An 18,729-nucleotide genomic window follows, 5' to 3' on the forward strand; every position below is an offset into this window, starting at 1 on the left:
TAAGTCTCCTTTTTCCTCTTAACAAGACATTCAACCTCTCTTGTCAACCATGGTTCCCTCACTCGACCATCTCTTCTCTGCCTGACAGGGACATACATATCAAGGACACGTAGTACCTGTTCCTTGAACAAGTTCCACATTTCACTTGTGTCCTTCCCTGACAGCCTATGTTCCCAACGTATGCACTTCAATTCTTGTCTGACAACATCGTATTTACCCTTCCCCCAATTGTAAACCTTGCCCTGTTGCACGCACCTATCCCTCTCCATTACTAAAGTGAAATGGAGGTGATATGAGGTGATATGAGATATGTTTTTACACAGCGAGCGGCAATGACCTGATACTCGCTGCTTATGAGGGAGTTTGAAAATAGACACAATGAATGATTTGATTTCAAAAGGAAATTGAATAGACATCTGAGGGAAATAAACATGCGAGGATACAGGGAGCAGGAGAATGGGACTAACTGGATTGCTCCAGAGAGCTAGCATGGATTCAATGGGCTGAATGCCATTCTCTGTGTCATCATGTCTCTGACTCTTTTGTGTGATCTAGTTTTATAATTTAACCCCGGGGGGTGTTCAGATATCATTCAGGTAAAAAATCTGAGCTACACTCCCTCCGAGGCCATTCTATCCTTCCTCAGGTTTGTTGCCCTGAACTGAACACAGTTCTCCAGGTTTGGCCTAACCAGGGTTTGTGAATCTCGGGGCTTTTCCAGTCACACTGAGACCTGAAATCTTCCCTCACAGACAGAACAGACAAACCTTTTACCTTCCACACCCAGATGCTGCTGAAATTTAGTTTCCAATGAACCGAGTGACTCTGTCATATCGCGATGTGACATTTGGTTTGCGTTTCCCGTCTGTTCAACCTCCACTTCCAGTATTCTGTAAATTTACAGAAACCTCACGGTCAGTTGAGGAGGCCAAATCACTCTGTTATTATTATTTTTTAATTTTAAAAATAAATTCAGAGTACCCAATTCAATTTTTCCAATTAAGGTGCAATGTAGCATGGCCAATCCACCTACCCTGCACATCTTTGGGTTGTGGGGGCGAAACTCACACAAACATGGGGACAACCCCACACGGACAGTGACCTAGAGCCAGGATTGAACCTGCAACCATGGCGCCGTGAGGCAGCAACGCTAACCACTACTCCACGGTGCTCTCCAAATCACTGTTTTTAAGACAGAGATAGATAGGTTCTTGATTAATAACAGGATCCGGTGTATGGGGAGAAGACAGGAGAATGAGGATGAGAAACATATCAGCCATGATTGAATAGTGAAACAGGCTCGATGGCCGAATGGCCTAATTCTGCTCCTATGTCTTTATGGTCTGACAAGTCAAAGGCTTGCTGAAGTCCATGTAAACTACATCAACTGCACTTCCCTCATCTATACTCGTCACCTGCTCACAAAATTCAATCAAATTTGTTAGGCATGACCTCCCTCTAACAAAGCCATGCTGGCTATTTCTGATCAAATCTTGCCTGGAGAGGCAAGTAGATTCTCTCCTTCAGAATTCTCTCCAATATTTTCCCTGCCACTGATGTGAGACTCACTGGTCTGCAGTTCCCTGGCTTATCTCTACAACCTTTCTTAAACAGTAGGACCACATTAGCTGATCTCCAGTCCTCTGGCAATTTCCCCATGGCCAGAGAGGAATTAAAATTTTGGGTCAGAGCCCCTGCAATATCCTCCCTCACCTCCCACAGCAGTCTAGGGCACAACTCATCCGGTCCAGTTTTAAACCTGCCAGCACCTCCAATACCATGTCACTCCCTATGTCAATTTGCTCAGGATCTTCAGTCTCTCTGCCCAAGTTCCATATCTACCTCCTCATTCTCTTGGGTGAATGTAGAAGCCAGATATTTCTAATACAACTAGTATAGGTAAAAGATAAAAGATAGGTTTAAGCATAAATATTTAGCCACAGTTTTAAATACCCATTTAAAAATGAGAATTTCAGCACCCATAACCTCAGGTCATCTCAAAACATATAGCTTCAATGGATACATGAAACAGCATAATTCCATCATAGATTTAAACAGCACAGTTGCAAGACAGTTTGACACTATGCTTGTGCTGCTGTCAAGGACAAGGGCTGAATTCCATGGCAACGAGGTGGCAGGAGTCCAGTAACTAAAGCTCTATTGTTCTCTTTTCAGGCCATTTGTGATTACAGCGTGAACCACATTCCATAGCTTATAAGGCCGAAACATTTTAATGGATAAAACATTGAATCGAATATATATTTGATTCCAGCTTTCTCGACATGAAGTCTCCATTGTTACATTAGTCAAGCTAGCTTAAAACCAGTTTATTGCTGGTAAAGATTAGCAGAATATCACATTCCATAACATGCAGTCATGAAACAATTAAAAGCTAATGTTGCACATTGAAGATGGACGGCTTGCCGTCAAATCAAATGTGTTTGAGTATAACCCAAACCAATTAGGATTATATTGGGGTGTGATTAGATGACTTAAGACAGATATGAAAGGGTATAACTGAAAGGTTTCCCCCCGCCATTTTTAGTCTGTCAGTCTGTTAGTCTGTCTGTTCGTCCATCTGTCTGTTAGTCTGTCTGTCCAGTCAGTCTGTCTTTGTAGTGATGTAGTGTTTTTGACTTTGAGTTTGAGTTTAGCTGAAGATTAGCTCTCTCTCTCTTCATATTCAGACTTTGATCCTTTTAAAAGTTACTTTCGAACTGTCTGCCTAAACAAAAAGATAATGTCTGTAATTCTCTGAAAGCTTCAAATTGTCTACGAATTGCCTTTTAAATTACTTTCAAATTGTAATCAATAGAAGAAAAATAAAAGAATTCCTTTTGGCACCTGAGACGTTTTAACTGCAAATTTCTGCGGAGTTCCAGTAATCGCAAAGTGCTACTGGTAACCGAATAGTAGGAATACTATAATTTCCTTCAACTTTACAGAGTCAAATAATAGTAGGAATCTAACAACTTGGCACAGTCCAATAATATTAAAAGATTCCTTCAGTGAAGACAGATGTAAAGTGTTCATTCAACACCCGACCAATATCCTCTGGCTCCACTCACAGATTTCCACCTTGGTCCCAAACGGAAACACTATTCTTGATCTGATGAATGATCATGCTGACCTGAAACATTAACTCTGTTTCTCTCCACAGATGCTGTCCGAAATCCTGCAGATTTCCAGCATTTGCGTTCTTGTTTAAAATCACAGCAGTCCAGGTGGTGTCTAACCCGGATTTTATATATCTCAGTGCTTCTCCAGTCACACAGATTCCGGAAATCTTTACCAACAAACAGGCCAGAAGAAATAGGAACAGGAGTCACTCATCCTGCCCTTTGAGCTGCTCCACCATTTAGTGAGATCACAGCTGGGCAGCACAGTAGCACAATGGTTAGCACTGTGGCTTCACAGCGCCAGCATCTCAGGCTCCATTCCCTGCTGGGTCACTGTCTGTGCAGAGTCTGCACGTTCTCCCCATGTCTGCGTGGGTTTTCTCTGGGTGCTCCGGTTTCCTCCCACAGTCCAAAGCCTTGCAGTTTAGGTGGATTGGCCATGCTAAATTGCCCTTAGTGTCCAAAAAGGTTAGGAGGGGTTATTGGGCTAGGGGGATAGGGTGGAAGTGAGGGCTTAAGTGGGCCAGTGCTGACGCGATGGGCCGAATGGCCTCCTTCTGCTCTGTATGTTCTATGATCTAACACTCACTAAGTCCACTTTCCTACCTTATCTGTGTTACCCTTAATTCCCCTACTGATTAAAAACATATCGATCTCAGCCTTGCAACTGATCAAGGACTCGGCCTCCACATTTCCTGGGGTAAAATAAATTTTTTCCTCATTTGGCAGTCCCTCCATACCCAGAAGCATCCCAGTTAGCCTCCTCTGTACTGCCTCCAATGATAACATATCTTTTGTTAAATAACGGGAGCAAGACTGTACACAATGTTGTAAATGTGGCCTCACTGGTAGCTTGTAGTTACAGCAACACCTCTTCGCTTTTATACTTCAGCCCCCTTGAAATAAAACATGCAGAACTAGGCTCAAACTATGGCCTCTCCTTCTAGAATGTCCAACAAGGGAAAACATCCGCTCTATGTCTGCCCCATCAATCCTCTTTAGCATCTTATGTACCTCAGTTACATCTCCTCTCATTCTTCTAAACACCAGTGAGTACTGGCCTAAACTGCTCAAATCTCTCTCCACTTGACCGCCTCTGAACCGCCTCAAATACATTTATGTCATTGTCCAAGGGACCAAAACTGTAGTATTCCAGATGTGGTCTCACCAACGCGCGACACAGTTACAACAGCACTGCCCTACTTTATACTCTATTCCATGACTGGGGCTGTTTAGCACAGGGCTAAATCGCTGGCTTTGAAAGCAGACCAAGGCAGGCCAGCAGCATGGTTCAATTCTCGTAACAGCCTCCCCGAACAGGCGCTGGAATGTGGCGACTAGGGGCTTTTTACAGTAACTTCATTTGAAGCCTACTTGTGACAATAAGCGATTTTCATTTCATTCGCAATCAAAGCCAAAATTCCATTTGCCTTCCTTATTACCTGCTGCACCTGCAGACTGTCTGTGATTCGTGCACGAGGGCACCCAGATCCCGCTGTACAAAAGCATTATGAAGTTTCTCTCCATTTAGATAAGAAGTTGCCTTTTTATTCCTCTGACCAAAATGAATAACCTCCCACTTATGCACGTTAAATTCCATTTGCCACATTTTGGCCCACTCACCTAACCATTTGTTTATTTCTTATTTCCTCATTGCAACTTGCTTTCCCACCCATTTCAGTGTTAGCTGCAAATTTGGCTCTCGTACATTCTATCTGTCCCATAGTCATTAACTTGGATTGTAAATAGTTGGGGCCCGAGGACCGAACCCTGTGGCACACCACTAGTTACAACCTGCCAACCAGAAAAAGACAGATCAGCATAATCCAAGTCCCCTCACACCTGCTATTCTCTCTTCCATCGTGCAGAAAATATAAAAGTCTGAGAACACGCACAAACAGATTCAAAAACAGCTTCTTCCATGTTGTCACCAGACTCCTGAACCACCCGGTCATGGACTGAACTGACCTCTCCACGTATCTTCTGTACTGAAGATGTAGTACTACACTCCAGATGCTTCATCCAATGTCTATGCATTTACATTGTGTATTTATCGTTATGTCCTATGTCTTTCATGTATGGAACTGTACGCAGAACAATTCTTTTCACTATACACGAGTACGTGTCAATAAATCTAATATATCATGCCCTCTCTGCTGTCTGTTGTTTAGCCAATCCTCAATCCAAACTAATATATTACCTCTCAACACCGTGGGATCTTACCTTGTTTATTATCTTTTATATGACACCATATCAAATGTATTCTGGAAGTCCAAATACATCTACAGGACCTCCATTATCCACTTGGCTTGTTACATCTTCCAAGAGCTCACAACAAATTTGTCAAACACGATTTACCCTTCACAAAACCACTGATGGATTGCGGTTTGACTTTCCAAATGTCCAGTTACTACTTCCTCAATAATGGATTCCATTCCCAACAGGCTTTAAACTTACTGGTCTCCTACTTTCTGCCTTTTTGACCCGGAGGGGTTACATTAGACTTTTCCTCTAATGCAGTGACATTGTCACTGGGTCAGTGTCTCCCTCCTGGTCTCTGTGAGGTTGTTTGTGGAGAGAAGCCGGAAGTGGCGGACAGTGAGAGTGGAGAATGTTCATTTGTTTCACATTCAGCTCTGGGGCCCCACTGGGGTTGGTAAACCCCGCCCCCGACACTGACACTGACCCCTCACCTGACACCTCACAATGCGCGGGGTGATTGACGGCAGCTCCAGGCCAATGAGAAGAGAGGGGGCGGAACCGGGGGACCGAGCAGGAGCGGCTGGTCCTCCAACCAATCGGAGCGAATGAGGAGGCGGGACTGGTCTGAGTGAAGCATGCGCAGTGTCATTAATGGCGACGTGAAGAAGGTTCTTTCTCGGATTCGCAATCAGTAAAGGTGGGAATGGCGGGACGGAGGGATCAGCCGGGTCGTTAGACACGGTTCGAAAACATGTTATAGAAACAGGAAACCAGAAAAAAAAACCTACCGGTACCCGGTGACCTGCGCGGTGGCTGCAGCTTTGTCACAGACAGAACTAACCGGCCGCCATCTTGTTTGCGTATTCCCAGAAATCCGCATGCGCACAAGCCTTTTTAATTGGGTACTCGCAGCAGTCAAATGATAAAAGGCCAGTAATGGGAGAGAGGTTAAAATATGGAATGCTATAGTGGCTGGAATTAAATGAGTGCAGAGATCTCAAAGGGGTGTGGAGGAGATTACAGAGATCAGGATGATCACAATTAGAGGAAAAGAAGACTGGGAAATTTCAACTTTCGGTGCTTCTTAAAGGGAATCGTTTGTAGATCAGTGAGCACAGGGGATGGATAAACAAGACTTGTTGTGAGTAAGCACATGGGTAGCAGAGTTTTGGATGGGGGGGGGGGGGGGGGGGTTGTTGGAGGCCGGCTGGGAGTGTGTTAGAATAATTTGGCCGAGAGATACCAAAGGAATGAATGATAATTTCTGCAGCAGATAAGAAGACACTAAGGCGGAGTCAGGCTGTGTTACTGAGCTGGAAATAGGTGATCTTGGTGGTGATGTGGATATGTGTTTGGAACCTCATCAGGTGTCACATATTTCACCAGCGTTGTGAACAGGCTGCTTCAGCCGTACACATTTGACAGGGATGGAGTTGGTGGCAAGGGAGTGGAGTTTGTCGAGGGGACAAAGAGAATGGGTTTAGTCTTCTCAATATTTAAATAGTGGAAATTTCTGCTCCTCCAGTACTGGATGTCAGACAAGTTTGGATGGTGTGTGTCTTGGAGTGAAACTTGCAGGTGATGGTTTTCTCATACATCTGCTGTCCTGGTCCATCCAGGTGGTGGAGGGTAAGGGTTTAGGAGATTTTGTCAAATTGTGATTCAGTTGTCGGTTGAGAAAATGTCTCTCCATTGCTCCTGTCACTCCCTTCTCTCTCTCTCTTTCTCTCATCATTTCTGTGTCTCCCTCTCTGTCTCTCCACCACGACTCACTCTCTTTTTCTTTCCCTTTCTGTCTTTCTTGTCACATGGAATTCCCTCGCCCAGAGGATTGTGGATGATCCACCATTGAATATATTTAAGGTTAAGATGGTGAGAATTTTGGTCTCTCAGGAAGTCAAGGAGACGGGGAGCTGGCGGGAAAGGGGAAGGAAGACCAAGATCAGCCACAATCGTGTTCAATGGCAGAGCAGGTTTGACGGGCCGAATGGTCTACTGCTGCTCCTGTTTCTTGTATTCTTGCAGAGGCCCAAGTCTTGTGTGGGCTCAGACTGGGTGGCAGGTTGCCTTCCCTGAAATACATTAGTGAACCAGTTGGGTTTTATAACAATCCAGCAGTTTTCATGGTCACTTTTTCCCAGTGCCGGCCCCACAAATGACCAGATTCATGCAGCTCAATTTCACAACCTGCGTTTGTGTTTTTGTGGGTTCTCTCTCACTTCCATATTTCTGTTTTAAATCAATTTGACAGAGTGTTACAAGGGGACGATTTGCATTCAGGAAACTCAAGCCAAACATCACATCAGGATCTGAGAATCGCTCAATTTGTTGTAACGTGAATATCGGTGAATTTTGAACATGGAAGGCAAAAGCTCCGTTAACAGTGAGGAGAAACCATGGGAATGTGAGGAGGGATTCAGATCCACATCTCAACTGGAAATTCATCATCCAAGACACTCTGTGGAGAGGCCATTCACTTGCTCTGATTGTGGGAAGAGATTCTCTCGATCATCCAGCCTGCTGCAACACCAGCGAGTGCACACCGGGGAGAAACCATTCAACTGCTCCCTCTGTGGGAAGGGATTCGCTCAGTCGTCCAACCTGCTGAGACACCAGCTAGTTCACACTGGGAAGAGACCATTCATCTGCTCAGAGTGTGGGAAGGGATTCAGTCGGTCATCTGACTTGATGACGCACCAGCGGGTTCACACGGACGAGAGACCATTTAAATGTCCAGACTGTGGGAAGTGCTATAAAAGTTCCCGGGACCTGATACTCCATCAACAAGCTCACATCAACGAGCGACTGTTCAGATGCTCTCACTGTGGGACTGGGTTCAAGCAGTCATCTCAACTCCGTGAACACCAACGCACTCACACTGGGGAGAGACCTTTCACCTGCTCCGCGTGCGGCAGTGGGTTCAGTAGGTCATCAAATCTGCGGATGCACCAGCGCACTCACACTGGGGAGAGACCTTACACCTGCTCTGAGTGTGGGAAGGGATTCACTCAGTTATCCACTATGCTGAATCACCAGAGTTTTCACAATGAGGAGAGACCATTTAAATGCCCAGACTGCAGGAAGTGCTACAAAAGTTCCCGGGAACTGCTCCACCATCAACGTGTTCACACTGATGAGAAACCTTTTAAATGCCAAGACTGAGAAGTGCTTTAAAAGTTCCGGGGAACTGATGCGTCATCAACGTATTGACACTGACGAGAAACCTTTCAGGTGCTCTTACTGCGGAACTGGGTTCAAGACATCATCTGACCTCACTGTACACCAGCGAACTCACACTGGGGAGAGACCGTTCACCTGCTCCCAGTGTGGGAAGACATTCACTCAGTCATCCAGCCTGCTGGCACATCAGCGAGTTCACACTAGGGAGAGACCGTACACCTGCCCCACGTGTGGGAAGAGATTCACACAGTCATCCAACCTGATGAGACACAAGCGAATTCACAAGTAATTACAGTAAGTGGACAATCTGATCAGCTGCTCTGCTGCTTCCCTCCCTTCCACTAGCTCCACCGGGCCAAACTGTCTCTAAAAATCCCCCTTGTCTGAGTGTGAACTCGGATCTATCTCCGGTTTCTCTCCGATCTCCTGTCATGTCCTGTTCAATCTCATCTTGATTACGAGACCTGCCTTCTGCTCCCTTGACCCAATTCTCAATAAACCGCTGACCATCCAACTTCCCCACATTAATTGATATCGTTAACAGTTCTCTCTCTCTTCTGGCTTTGTCCCTCTCACTTTTAAATACACTATCTTCACCTTTCCTGAGAAAACAACCTTTGACCCTAACTTCCTGCAAAGTACCACCCCATCTCCAAACTCCCTTTCCTCTCCAACATGGTGTCCCCCAAGGATCTATCCTTGGCCCCTCCTATTTCCCATCGACATGATGGCACTAGAATCCATAGAATCCCTAAAGTGCAGAAGGAAGCCATTCGGCCACTCAGGATTGCACAATACGCCTGAAAGAGCGCGCTAGCTAGGCCCATAACCTCACCCTATCCCCATAACACCACCTAACCTGGACTGAGGCAGCACCCAGAGGAAACCCACACAGATTTGGGGAGAATGCACAAACTCCATACTGACAGTTATCCAAGGCCAGATTCAAACCCGGTCCCTGGTGCTGTGAGGCAGCAATGCTATCCACTGTCCCGCCGTCCAAAAGTACCGTGTTAGTTTTCACATGGAGACCGTGTTAGTTTTCACATGGACACTGACAACACCAAGCCCTACCTCACCACCATCCCTCTCCATTCCTCCACTGATAGCAAATTATCAAACTGTTTATCCCACATCCACTGGATGAGCAGAAATTTCCTCCAATTAAAATTTGGGAAGATCAAAGCCGTTATCTCCAGTCACCATTTGAAATTCCGTTCCCTAACTCCCGAGTCTATCCCACTCCCTGGGAACTGTCTGAGGCTGAACCACACTCTGCACAATCTCCATGTCAGATTTAAATCCGACGAGTTTCTGATCACATATCCACACCATCGCAAACACCACGGAATTCCACCTCTGTAACGTTACCTGTCTCCAGCCTGCCCCAGCTTGTCTGCTGCTGAAATCCTCATTCAAACCCACGTCAACTTGAGGTTTGACTATTCCAATGCATTCCTGACCAGCCTCTCTCATTGATCCTGCTTCCCAGCACCTGGAAAGCTGAAATCATCTAAAACTCTTGCTGCTCATATGCTTTCCCACCCCAAATCTATTTCATTTTTATTAATTTTTCCACTTAAGGGGCTAGTTAGCATGGCCAATCCACCTATCCCGCACATCTTTTGTGTTGTTGGGGTGAGACCCACACAGACACGGGGCGAATGTGCAAACTCCAATGTACAGTGACCCGGGATCGAACCCCTCCCCAGCACTGTGAGGCAGCAGTGCTAATAACTGCGCCACCATGCTGCCCTTTTCTCACCCCAAGTTGAGGGGAGAATATGGTGTAGTGGTCATGTCATCTGGACTAGTTATACAGAGGCTCAGACGAATGATCTGGGGGCACGGGTTCAAATCTCAGCATGCTGACAAGGTGTGGGAGTGGGTAGAACATATTCCAGAGCTTTGTGTCGAGGCAACTGAAGGAGCAGGGCCACCAATGGTGCACAATTGAAATGGGGGGCAAGAGGGGCCACAATTCGAGGAGGGGGGGGTTGTGTAAATAGATGGCTGTCTGCAAGTTGAGACATTGGTCTGCAGAATTTTGAATGACCTCAATTTTATAGATAGGAGAATGTGGCAGAGCCGTCAGGAGTACATTAGAACTGTCAACTCTGGAGGTAATCCATAGTATGTACTATGTTTTCATGTCTGGAACGATCTGTCTGGACTGTACACAGAACAATACTTTTCACTGTACCTCGGTACCTGTGACAATAAATCCAAATCCAAGAATCATAACCGAATGCAGCAACCTGCACCCAGGGGAACTTGGACAGCCAGCACGGGGATCAACCCTGTAACCCTGGCATTATTAGCACCACACTCTAATCATTCTAGATTCACTGAATAGTCGACCCTGCAGAATGGCCACCATCAGTGTTAGCAATCTTTCTATATTCCCGATTGCCATTTCATTTTGCCTTGCATCCCTTTCACCATTTAATCTCTCCTGCATTTCATAGACCTCTCAGAGCCTACCTGTGACAATAATAATCATTATTATTATTACACAATTGAGTTCATGTCAGATTCCTGACTCAGGAGCATTAAAAGACCCCTGGATAGAAAGAACCACTGGCTTATGCACAATAATAATCTTTATTATTGTCACAAGTAGGCTTACACTACACTGCAATGAAGTAACTGTGGCACCTGTTCGGGTACACGGAGGAAGAATTCAGAATATCCAAATTATCTAAAGGAAAGGTTTCCTTAGGTAGGTGTATAATTTGATTCTTAATTTTATTGATTCCCGTCCCAGCGTACCCATTCGCCACATGATATCAAAACAATTCACTGTTCACTGGTTTTAACTTTCAATGGCAGTGCTTATACCCAGTATCCCCCGCGGTGGGGAATGTCCTCCATTCACACCACAGGAGAGTACTGTGCAAACGCAGTACCGCCCGGTGTCTGGAGCACGCGCAGTGATAGCGATGGTAAGTCTCTTGTCTGTCATATCGCCAAATTGGTGAAGATGTGGAATGCGGAGGGAGCGATGGAGCCGGTGGGTGGACATGGAGGGTTTCTAAACACCTGGTGAATGACTCAAACCCCGAACATGAACCTGCGGGTCCCTCATTTGCAGCTCCGGGCTTTATCCCCCCAAAAGCGCAAGGTTAACTGTTGATTTAACGGGGCGAGAGCATTTGCGCCGGATTTTGGAGATGTAAAATATGGTGGGCGGGGCTTCAGCGCCTGTTCCCACCCGGGTCCTAGCGCCTGACAAAAACATCAATTTAATTATTTTCTCACTCGTGGTTAACTAAGGTAGATGTTCATCTGTTTCCATAGCGAGCAATTCCTGGAACTGGTCACTAGTCTGTTACCAAGGGTTTATAACTTGAGAGGCTCACACGCAACACGTGGCTGACCAGGACTCTCTCTCACTCTTACCATCAGACATTGGTGTGCTGAGAAGCATTTGCAGGTTGACACACTCAACCTGTTTGACTGGGTTATGAACATACTTTCCTTGCCCATCATGTCCTGGGGTAGAACTTGAATCCAGAGATTCCGGCTCAGAGGCAACCACACTGCTCCACAAGACCCCCCGCCCACCTTGCCAGGCTATTTAATAATAATAATCTTTGTTGTCACAAGTAGGCTTACCTTAACATTGTAATGAAGTTACTGTGAAAAGCCCCCAATCACCACACTCCGGCACCTGTTCGGGGACACAGAGGGAGAATTCAGAATGTTCAAATTACCTAACAGCACATCTTTCGGGACCAAAATTAACCAAATATTGAGGAGCCGTCCCTTCAGGTAACTATACAGGGGCTGCAACCTTTCACATTGAACAAATACTCATCGAGGCTAAAAACATCACTTGCAGCCTAATGAACGGTCGCACAGTTGTTAGCACTGTTGCTTCACAGGGTCCCGGGTTCAATTTCCGGCTTGGATCACTGTCTGTGCGGAGTCTGCACGTTCTCCCCATGTATGCGTGGGTTTCTTCGGGTACTAATGTTTCCTCCCATAAGTCCCAAAAGACGTGCTTGTTAGGTGAATTGGATGGGAATAGAGGGATACGGACCCATGAAGTGTAATAGATTTTAGTTTAGATGGGTAGCATGGTGGGCATGGGCTGGGAGGGCCGAAGGGCCTGTTCCTGTGCTGTACTTTTCTTTGTCCTATTCTGAATTCTCCCTCTGTGACCCGAACAGGCGCCGGAATGTGGCGACTAGGGGCTTTTCATAGTAACTTCATTGCATTGTTAATATACGCCTACTTGTGACAGTAAAGATTATTTTTTAAAATTAAAATTTCCCTACTAGAGCTGATGAATGGTGGCCATTGTTCCCACAATCCCCCGCGGCCCAGAAACCGCTGATCCAACTGACTCATTGCGCAGGTGCTGAGTGCGCATGCTCCAGGCCCAGCCAGCCGCGGGGCATTCTGGATGGCTCCTCTGTTCCGAGTCGGAGAGGACCGGGAAGTGGAGGTGCAGATGGGCTGCAGTAAACTGGTCAGGATATGGAATCCAGGGGGAGTGATGGAGCCAGCTCTGGACGGAGAGAGTTTCTCAACTCCTCAGTGAACGCCGTAAACCCAAAATAAGACGCTGCCGGAGCGAGTTTGTGGCTCCGGTTCCTGAGCCTGGGATCAGGGCCAGGTGAACGGCCGCCATGATGGTTCAGAGAAAGGAAGAGCGCATGCGATGGTCTCTGGGTGACGTAGGAGAGAATGGGCAGAACCTTCAGGGTCTCTTTTCCAACTGGGTCCTAGTGCCCGGATACATTATTCAGTATAGTTTAAAGTTGTTAATTGGAACTGCCTCACAGCGACTGAGACCCGGATTTGAATCCGAACTTGGGTGGCTGTCGTTGTGAAGTTTGCACATTCTCCCCGTGTCTGCCTGGGTTTCTTCCGGTGCTCTGCTGTCCTCCCACAACCCAAAGATCTGCAGGTTAGGTGGGGTTATGGGGATAGGGTAGGGGAGTGGGCTTAGGCAGGATGTTCTTTTGGAAGGTCAGCTTTGCTGAACAGAGGGGTCTGGGCTAGTTGGAGCGGCTGGTCTGCTCCTGATCTGTTTAAAACACCAATTTGTAGATCCCTATGGGGGGAGAATGTAGGGCTTCCTCTGGCTGCTCGCCTCTCTTCCGTGGTCTTGTCCATGTTCAGGTGGCCCTGGAACGGAAACATGAGGTGTCCTCCAGTACACTTGACACCTTCCACAACGGTTGGTACCTCAGGGTGCAGAGTGCTTCTGAGACACTGAAAACAACATTCTGGTTTAGTTAAAAAGTTTTCTTTGATTTTGTTGTGATTTTGCCTTCTTTTACTTTGATTGGCCAACATATTTGGGGAAATAAGAGAGAGAAGAATATTCCATTGAAATTAGAATTATTTGTTCTGAATTTCTATCTTGGGCAGACAGTGATACTGACACAGTCAACTCCTTTTACAGGGGATTGGAAGGAGAGGATGTCACACATTCACGATGAGTTGAAGATCACCAGCCTTTGATGTAGGAAAGGATCTGAAACATCAGTGTGATTGGAAAAGCACCGAGACCCACACGGACACACACCCGAGTGAGAGAAACTATTACACAACCTGAAAAACCATCACATCATTCACAGCGGGGAGACACTGTACAATTATTCTTTGTGTCAGCGAGGCTTTAACTGATTATCCAATCCAGTGACACCATGGTGAAACCGTGGAAATGTGGGGACTGTGGGAAGGGTTTCAGCTCCCCATCTGCAGTGGAAACTCATAAACACAGTCACACTGGAGAGAAGTTGTTCACTTGCTCCAACTGTGGAAAGGAATTCACTCAGTCATCCAGCCTAATGACACACCAGCAAGTTCACACTGGAAAGAAACCATACGATTGCTCTCAGTGTGGGAAGAGCTTCCGGTGTTCATCCCACCTCACTGAACATCTACGGGTTCACACTGGGGAGAGACCATTCCACTGCTCTGAGTGCGGGCAGAGATTCTCTTGTTCTTCCCACCTCATTCTACACAAGCGTGTCCACACTGGTGAGAGGCCATACGTCTGCTCTGTGTGTGGGAAGGGATTTATTAGATCATCACATCTTCTTAGACACCAGCGTGTTCACACTGAAGAGAAAGCCTTCACCTGCACTGAGTGTGGGAAGAGTTTCACTAATTTACCTAATTTTCAGAATCACCAGCGAATTCACAATGGAGAGAAACCCTTTACCTGTGCTGAGTGTGGGAAGGGATTCGCTGCAAAATCGCAGCTTAGGACACATACACTTGTTCACACTGATGAGAGACCATTTCAATGTTCTGACTGTGAGAAGAGCTTTAAAAGCAGAAGGGAGTTGATGAACCACCAGCGAATCCATTCGGGGGAGAAGCCGTTCACCTGCCCTGTGTGTGGCAGAGGATTCACTCAGCCATCCGCTCGTCTGAGTCACCAGAGAGTTCACATGTGATTACAGGGATTGGATTCCTACACTCAGGAATGAACCATGTTCATTCTGACAGTTCAGATTTATTTCCATTGATGTTAAACTCCAGCCCAGTTAATGGGATTATCAGAATGGACATGAATTGCATTAAACACAGTGTTGGAGTCCTTGATTTCTCTAAGATAAGAGAAGACTGATTGATCTCCTGTTACCGACTGTTCCATTGTTGGGCCTTTTCTCCTTTGTTAATGGAACACTTGGATTTATGTAGCACCGCTCAAAACTTCCAGAATGTCCCAAAGTGCTTTACAGACACTGAGGTTCTTTTGAAGTATAGTCACTGTTGTAATGTAGGAAATGCAGCAGCCAGATTGTGTACAACAGGCTCCTACAATCACAAATAAGATGCTGGAAATACTCAGCAGGTCAGGCAGCATCTGTGAAGCAAGAAAGTGAGTTCAAAACAGAACTATGATTATGACCAGATTATCTGTTCAGTGCTCATCACCGAGGGCTTTATATTGAGCAGTTCATTCGAGAGAACTTCCTTCGAAATATCATCAAGGGAACTTTTACATCTAGCTGCAAGAGCAGATGGGGTTATAGTGGAAGGTTTCCTCTGAAAGACAGTGCAGTATTCCCTCAGTACAGTGCTGTATTCCCTCAGTACAGTGCTGTATTCCCTCAGTACTGTGCTGTATTCCCTCAGTACAGTGCTGTATTCCCTCAGTACTGTGCTGTGTTCCCTCAGTACAGTGCTGTATTCCCTCAGTACAGTGCTGTATTCCCTCAGTACAGTGCAGTATTCCCTCAGTACAGTGCAGTATTCCCTCAGTACAGTGCTGTATTCCCTCAGTACAGTGCAGTATTCCCTCAGTACAGTGCTGTATTCCCTCAGTACAGTGCTGTATTCCCTCTGTACAGCATCGGAATACCAGCCGGATTTTATGGTCAGGTTTCTGGAGCTGAAATTGAACCCACATCATCCTGACTCAGGTGGGAACATAACCACTGAACAATGACACCTCATCGTTAACTCGAGATTATTTCCGCTCTCTCATCCTTGGTTGCTCTCCTGAACACATTAATCCATTGGGCTCTCGGACAAATCCAAGTGGATTCAACAGGTTTCCCGGGTTCGTGCTGATGCTGCAGCAAGAGATCGAGAAGGTTTTTATTTCTGAATTCAAGAACTGGCATCAAGTATCACAACATGGTGACAATTTGAACTCAAGGCTTTGCCTTTCAGAGACTTTGGCCTTAACCATTCAGGCCATTTGCTACTTTCTGAGAGAAAGAGCTTGAGATGGGAGAGATGGAACTTGCCTCCAAACCAAAAAATTGCCAAGACTCCTGATTCTGATGTAAAAATACAATTTATAACCAGCAAGTCAGAGTAATTGTTGCCAAAATTGATAAAGTAAAATTGTAGCTTTGCTATTTCAAACTTCGAAAGGGAGATTTACCTGAAGCTGAGGGGGATTATCAAATATTCAGAACAAAACCTGATGACAAACGGTCTGGGTGGTTCCCGGGAATCGGAAAAGAAGGTTTCCTTTTGGGAAATAAATTGAAGATTAAGAAAACCCGCCAGCCCCACAATACTGCAAATTGAATTTGAAATAATTTTGAAAATAAAAACATCTAAACTGTTGATACCTGGAATCAAATTGGAAAGTCTGATTCCTGTTTTAAAGGTAGTAGGAGTACTGGACAGTAATGTTTCAGCCTCATGAATGAGATATCTAATGGGATATGTAAAATTGTATAAGAGGAAGTGATTGAGCACAGAATAAAGTTAAGGAAAAATAACTCCACTAAATGGGAATTGGAATACCTCACTGTGGGTGTAGTTCAGTGGAATATATCAATGTGGTATTGATGGATATTTTAATGAAAGCAAAGTGTAGATGAGACTAATAAATTGATGGCTCTCTTGGAGATGTTTGCATCGTTGTGGATAAACGTTCAAAGAGAATTGCATTTGATAAACTGGCCACTGCCGAGACATTGAAGCATTCAGGGGGAGATGAGCAAAGATATTTACAGACACATATAAGTGGGACTAGGCAGTAAGTTTCAGTAGAAATGATTCATTTTCAGGTGAGCTACATTTTATATTTACTGAAGTAAGCTAATAAGATCAAGGAAGCCATTTTGAAACTAACATTTAAATGAAAAGGGCATTTTGTATTCGGCAATTGATCTATTGTATTAGTCAATGATGTGTATTAATTATTCACTAGTCAGAAACAAATTATTAATTAAGTAGTGTGCCTCAGTTGATTTTAATTGAAGATTTAATAATCTGGAAGTGGTTGTGTTAAAAGACTTGGTTGTACCTAAAACTGTAAGCCTGTTTTAAATTCTATATTACAGCTTCTGTGAGAAGGAATGTATGATCTGATATGATGGTTAGCAACAAGTCTTCATACACTTGGTAACCTTATTTGTAACTGGAAGGTCACACAATGATGGGAGGGATACATTAAACATTCCCATTGTATCCTGATCTGAGACATTTACCCAAATGGTTAAAAAAACAATCAAATTGATTCAGGTATGAAATTGACCAACCATTGAGTTCTAATCAGTTTATTCAAACTGAGGTAAGAGCGACTGAGGGATTTAAAACCCGAGGAGAAGGTCTGTTGCCAGCCAAGTACTGGAATCCCCAAAGCAAGATTCCCATCCAGAGCTGTTGTCAAAGAAGGGGTACAAGAGGGATTATGTTTTTACAGCCTGATCAACCAAGAGAAATGGTAAAAGTCTGTTTTGTATCGATCAGTTTACCCTTTTCCTTCTGTATCGCTATGTATCTTTATTTTAAATAAATTAATTTCAATTTTCCATCTGAAATTCCTGTCCTTCCTAATCGTTCAGTCTTGTTCAAACTAAAACAATCGAGCAAACTATTTACAAACACTGGTGGATTGGTTGATTGCAATTAGACTTACATAATTCTATATTTTAATATGAGATCACCTGAAAGTCTCTGAATTGTCTGCATTGGATGGAGCCCTTGTAGCCTCATGTGAGGATATCACTGAGTGTGCAGCTGTGATTTGTCAAATGTAAAATAACTTATTCAGAAATGCTTTGTGTAATTCACTGAAGAATGAATCCCAGACATGCTCAAACTGTGTCCTAGGCCAAACTAGTTTCAGCTGATGCTTCATCAATGACCGGCCTCCCATGATAAGGTCAGAAGTGGGGATGCTTGCTAATGACTGCACAATGTTCACCATTTGCGACTCCTCAGTTACTGAAGCGTCCATGGCCAAATGCAGCGAGATACTATCTAGGTTTATACAGACAAGTGGTAAGTTGCATTTGTGCCACACAAGTGCCAGACTATGATCATCTCCAACAAGAGAGGATCTAACAATTGCCCCTTGACATTCAATAGCATTACCATCATTGAATCCCTCGCTGTCAACATCCTGGGGGTTACCATTGACCAGAAACCAAACTGGACTAGCCATAAATGGTGGCTACAAGAGCAGATCAAAGGCAAGAATCCTGCGGCGAGTAACTCACCTCCTGACTCCCTAAAACCTGTGCACTATCTAAAAGACACAAATCAGGAATGTAATGGAATACTCCCCACTTGTCTGGATGGGTGCAGATCCAACAACACTCAAGAAGGACAAAGTAACCCACTTGATTGGCAACCGATCCACAAACATTCACTCCCTTTACCACATATGAAAAATGGCAGGTGTGTGTACTTTCTACAAGATGCACTGCAGTAACTCACCAAGGCTCCTTAGGCAGCACCTTCTAAACTCAGGATCACCACCATCTAGAAGCAGAATGGCAGCAGATAC

The 18,729-nt window shown here is 45.0% G+C and overlaps 3 protein-coding genes and 1 long non-coding RNA gene across 6 annotated transcripts in view; 2 read left to right on the forward strand and 2 right to left on the reverse strand.

Annotated features, from left to right (window-relative positions):
- Positions 1 to 3,857, forward strand: part of LOC140421402 (uncharacterized) — a 16,459-nt gene extending 12,602 nt beyond the window's left edge. The window contains exon 4 of the long non-coding RNA XR_011946735.1: positions 3,161 to 3,857. This is a non-coding gene — a long non-coding RNA (uncharacterized lncRNA). The remainder of the gene's footprint in view (positions 1 to 3,160) is intronic.
- Positions 1 to 6,200, reverse strand: part of LOC140421377 (uncharacterized) — a 24,595-nt gene extending 18,395 nt beyond the window's left edge. Inside the window, exon 1 of one of the 2 annotated variants that reach the window (XM_072506048.1) lies at positions 775 to 921. The gene's annotated coding sequence lies outside the window, so the exon portion shown is untranslated. Of the gene's footprint in view, positions 1 to 774; positions 922 to 6,109 lie in introns of those variants that run through there. The other variant, XM_072506047.1, reaches the window with a different exon arrangement.
- Positions 1 to 12,100, reverse strand: part of LOC140421383 (uncharacterized) — a 17,496-nt gene extending 5,396 nt beyond the window's left edge. The window contains exon 1 of one of the 2 annotated variants that reach the window (XM_072506053.1): positions 11,904 to 12,100. The gene's annotated coding sequence lies outside the window, so the exon portion shown is untranslated. Of the gene's footprint in view, positions 1 to 5,342; positions 5,763 to 11,903 lie in introns of those variants that run through there. The other variant, XM_072506052.1, reaches the window with a different exon arrangement.
- The window catches only part of LOC140422624 (uncharacterized), a 92,954-nt gene extending 78,786 nt beyond the window's left edge, over positions 1 to 14,168 (forward strand). The window contains exons 5-6 of the mRNA XM_072507629.1: positions 7,687 to 8,795; positions 13,921 to 14,168. Of these exons, the coding sequence (XP_072363730.1) occupies positions 7,687 to 8,483 (797 nt within the window). The 3' untranslated portion in view covers positions 8,484 to 8,795; positions 13,921 to 14,168. The remainder of the gene's footprint in view (positions 1 to 7,686; positions 8,796 to 13,920) is intronic.
- Positions 14,169 to 18,729: the final 4,561 nt, after the last annotated feature.

The sequence above is a fragment of the Scyliorhinus torazame genome, chromosome 5 (assembly GCF_047496885.1).
Source record: "Scyliorhinus torazame isolate Kashiwa2021f chromosome 5, sScyTor2.1, whole genome shotgun sequence".
In the NCBI taxonomy this organism is placed as follows: domain Eukaryota; kingdom Metazoa; phylum Chordata; class Chondrichthyes; order Carcharhiniformes; family Scyliorhinidae; genus Scyliorhinus; species Scyliorhinus torazame.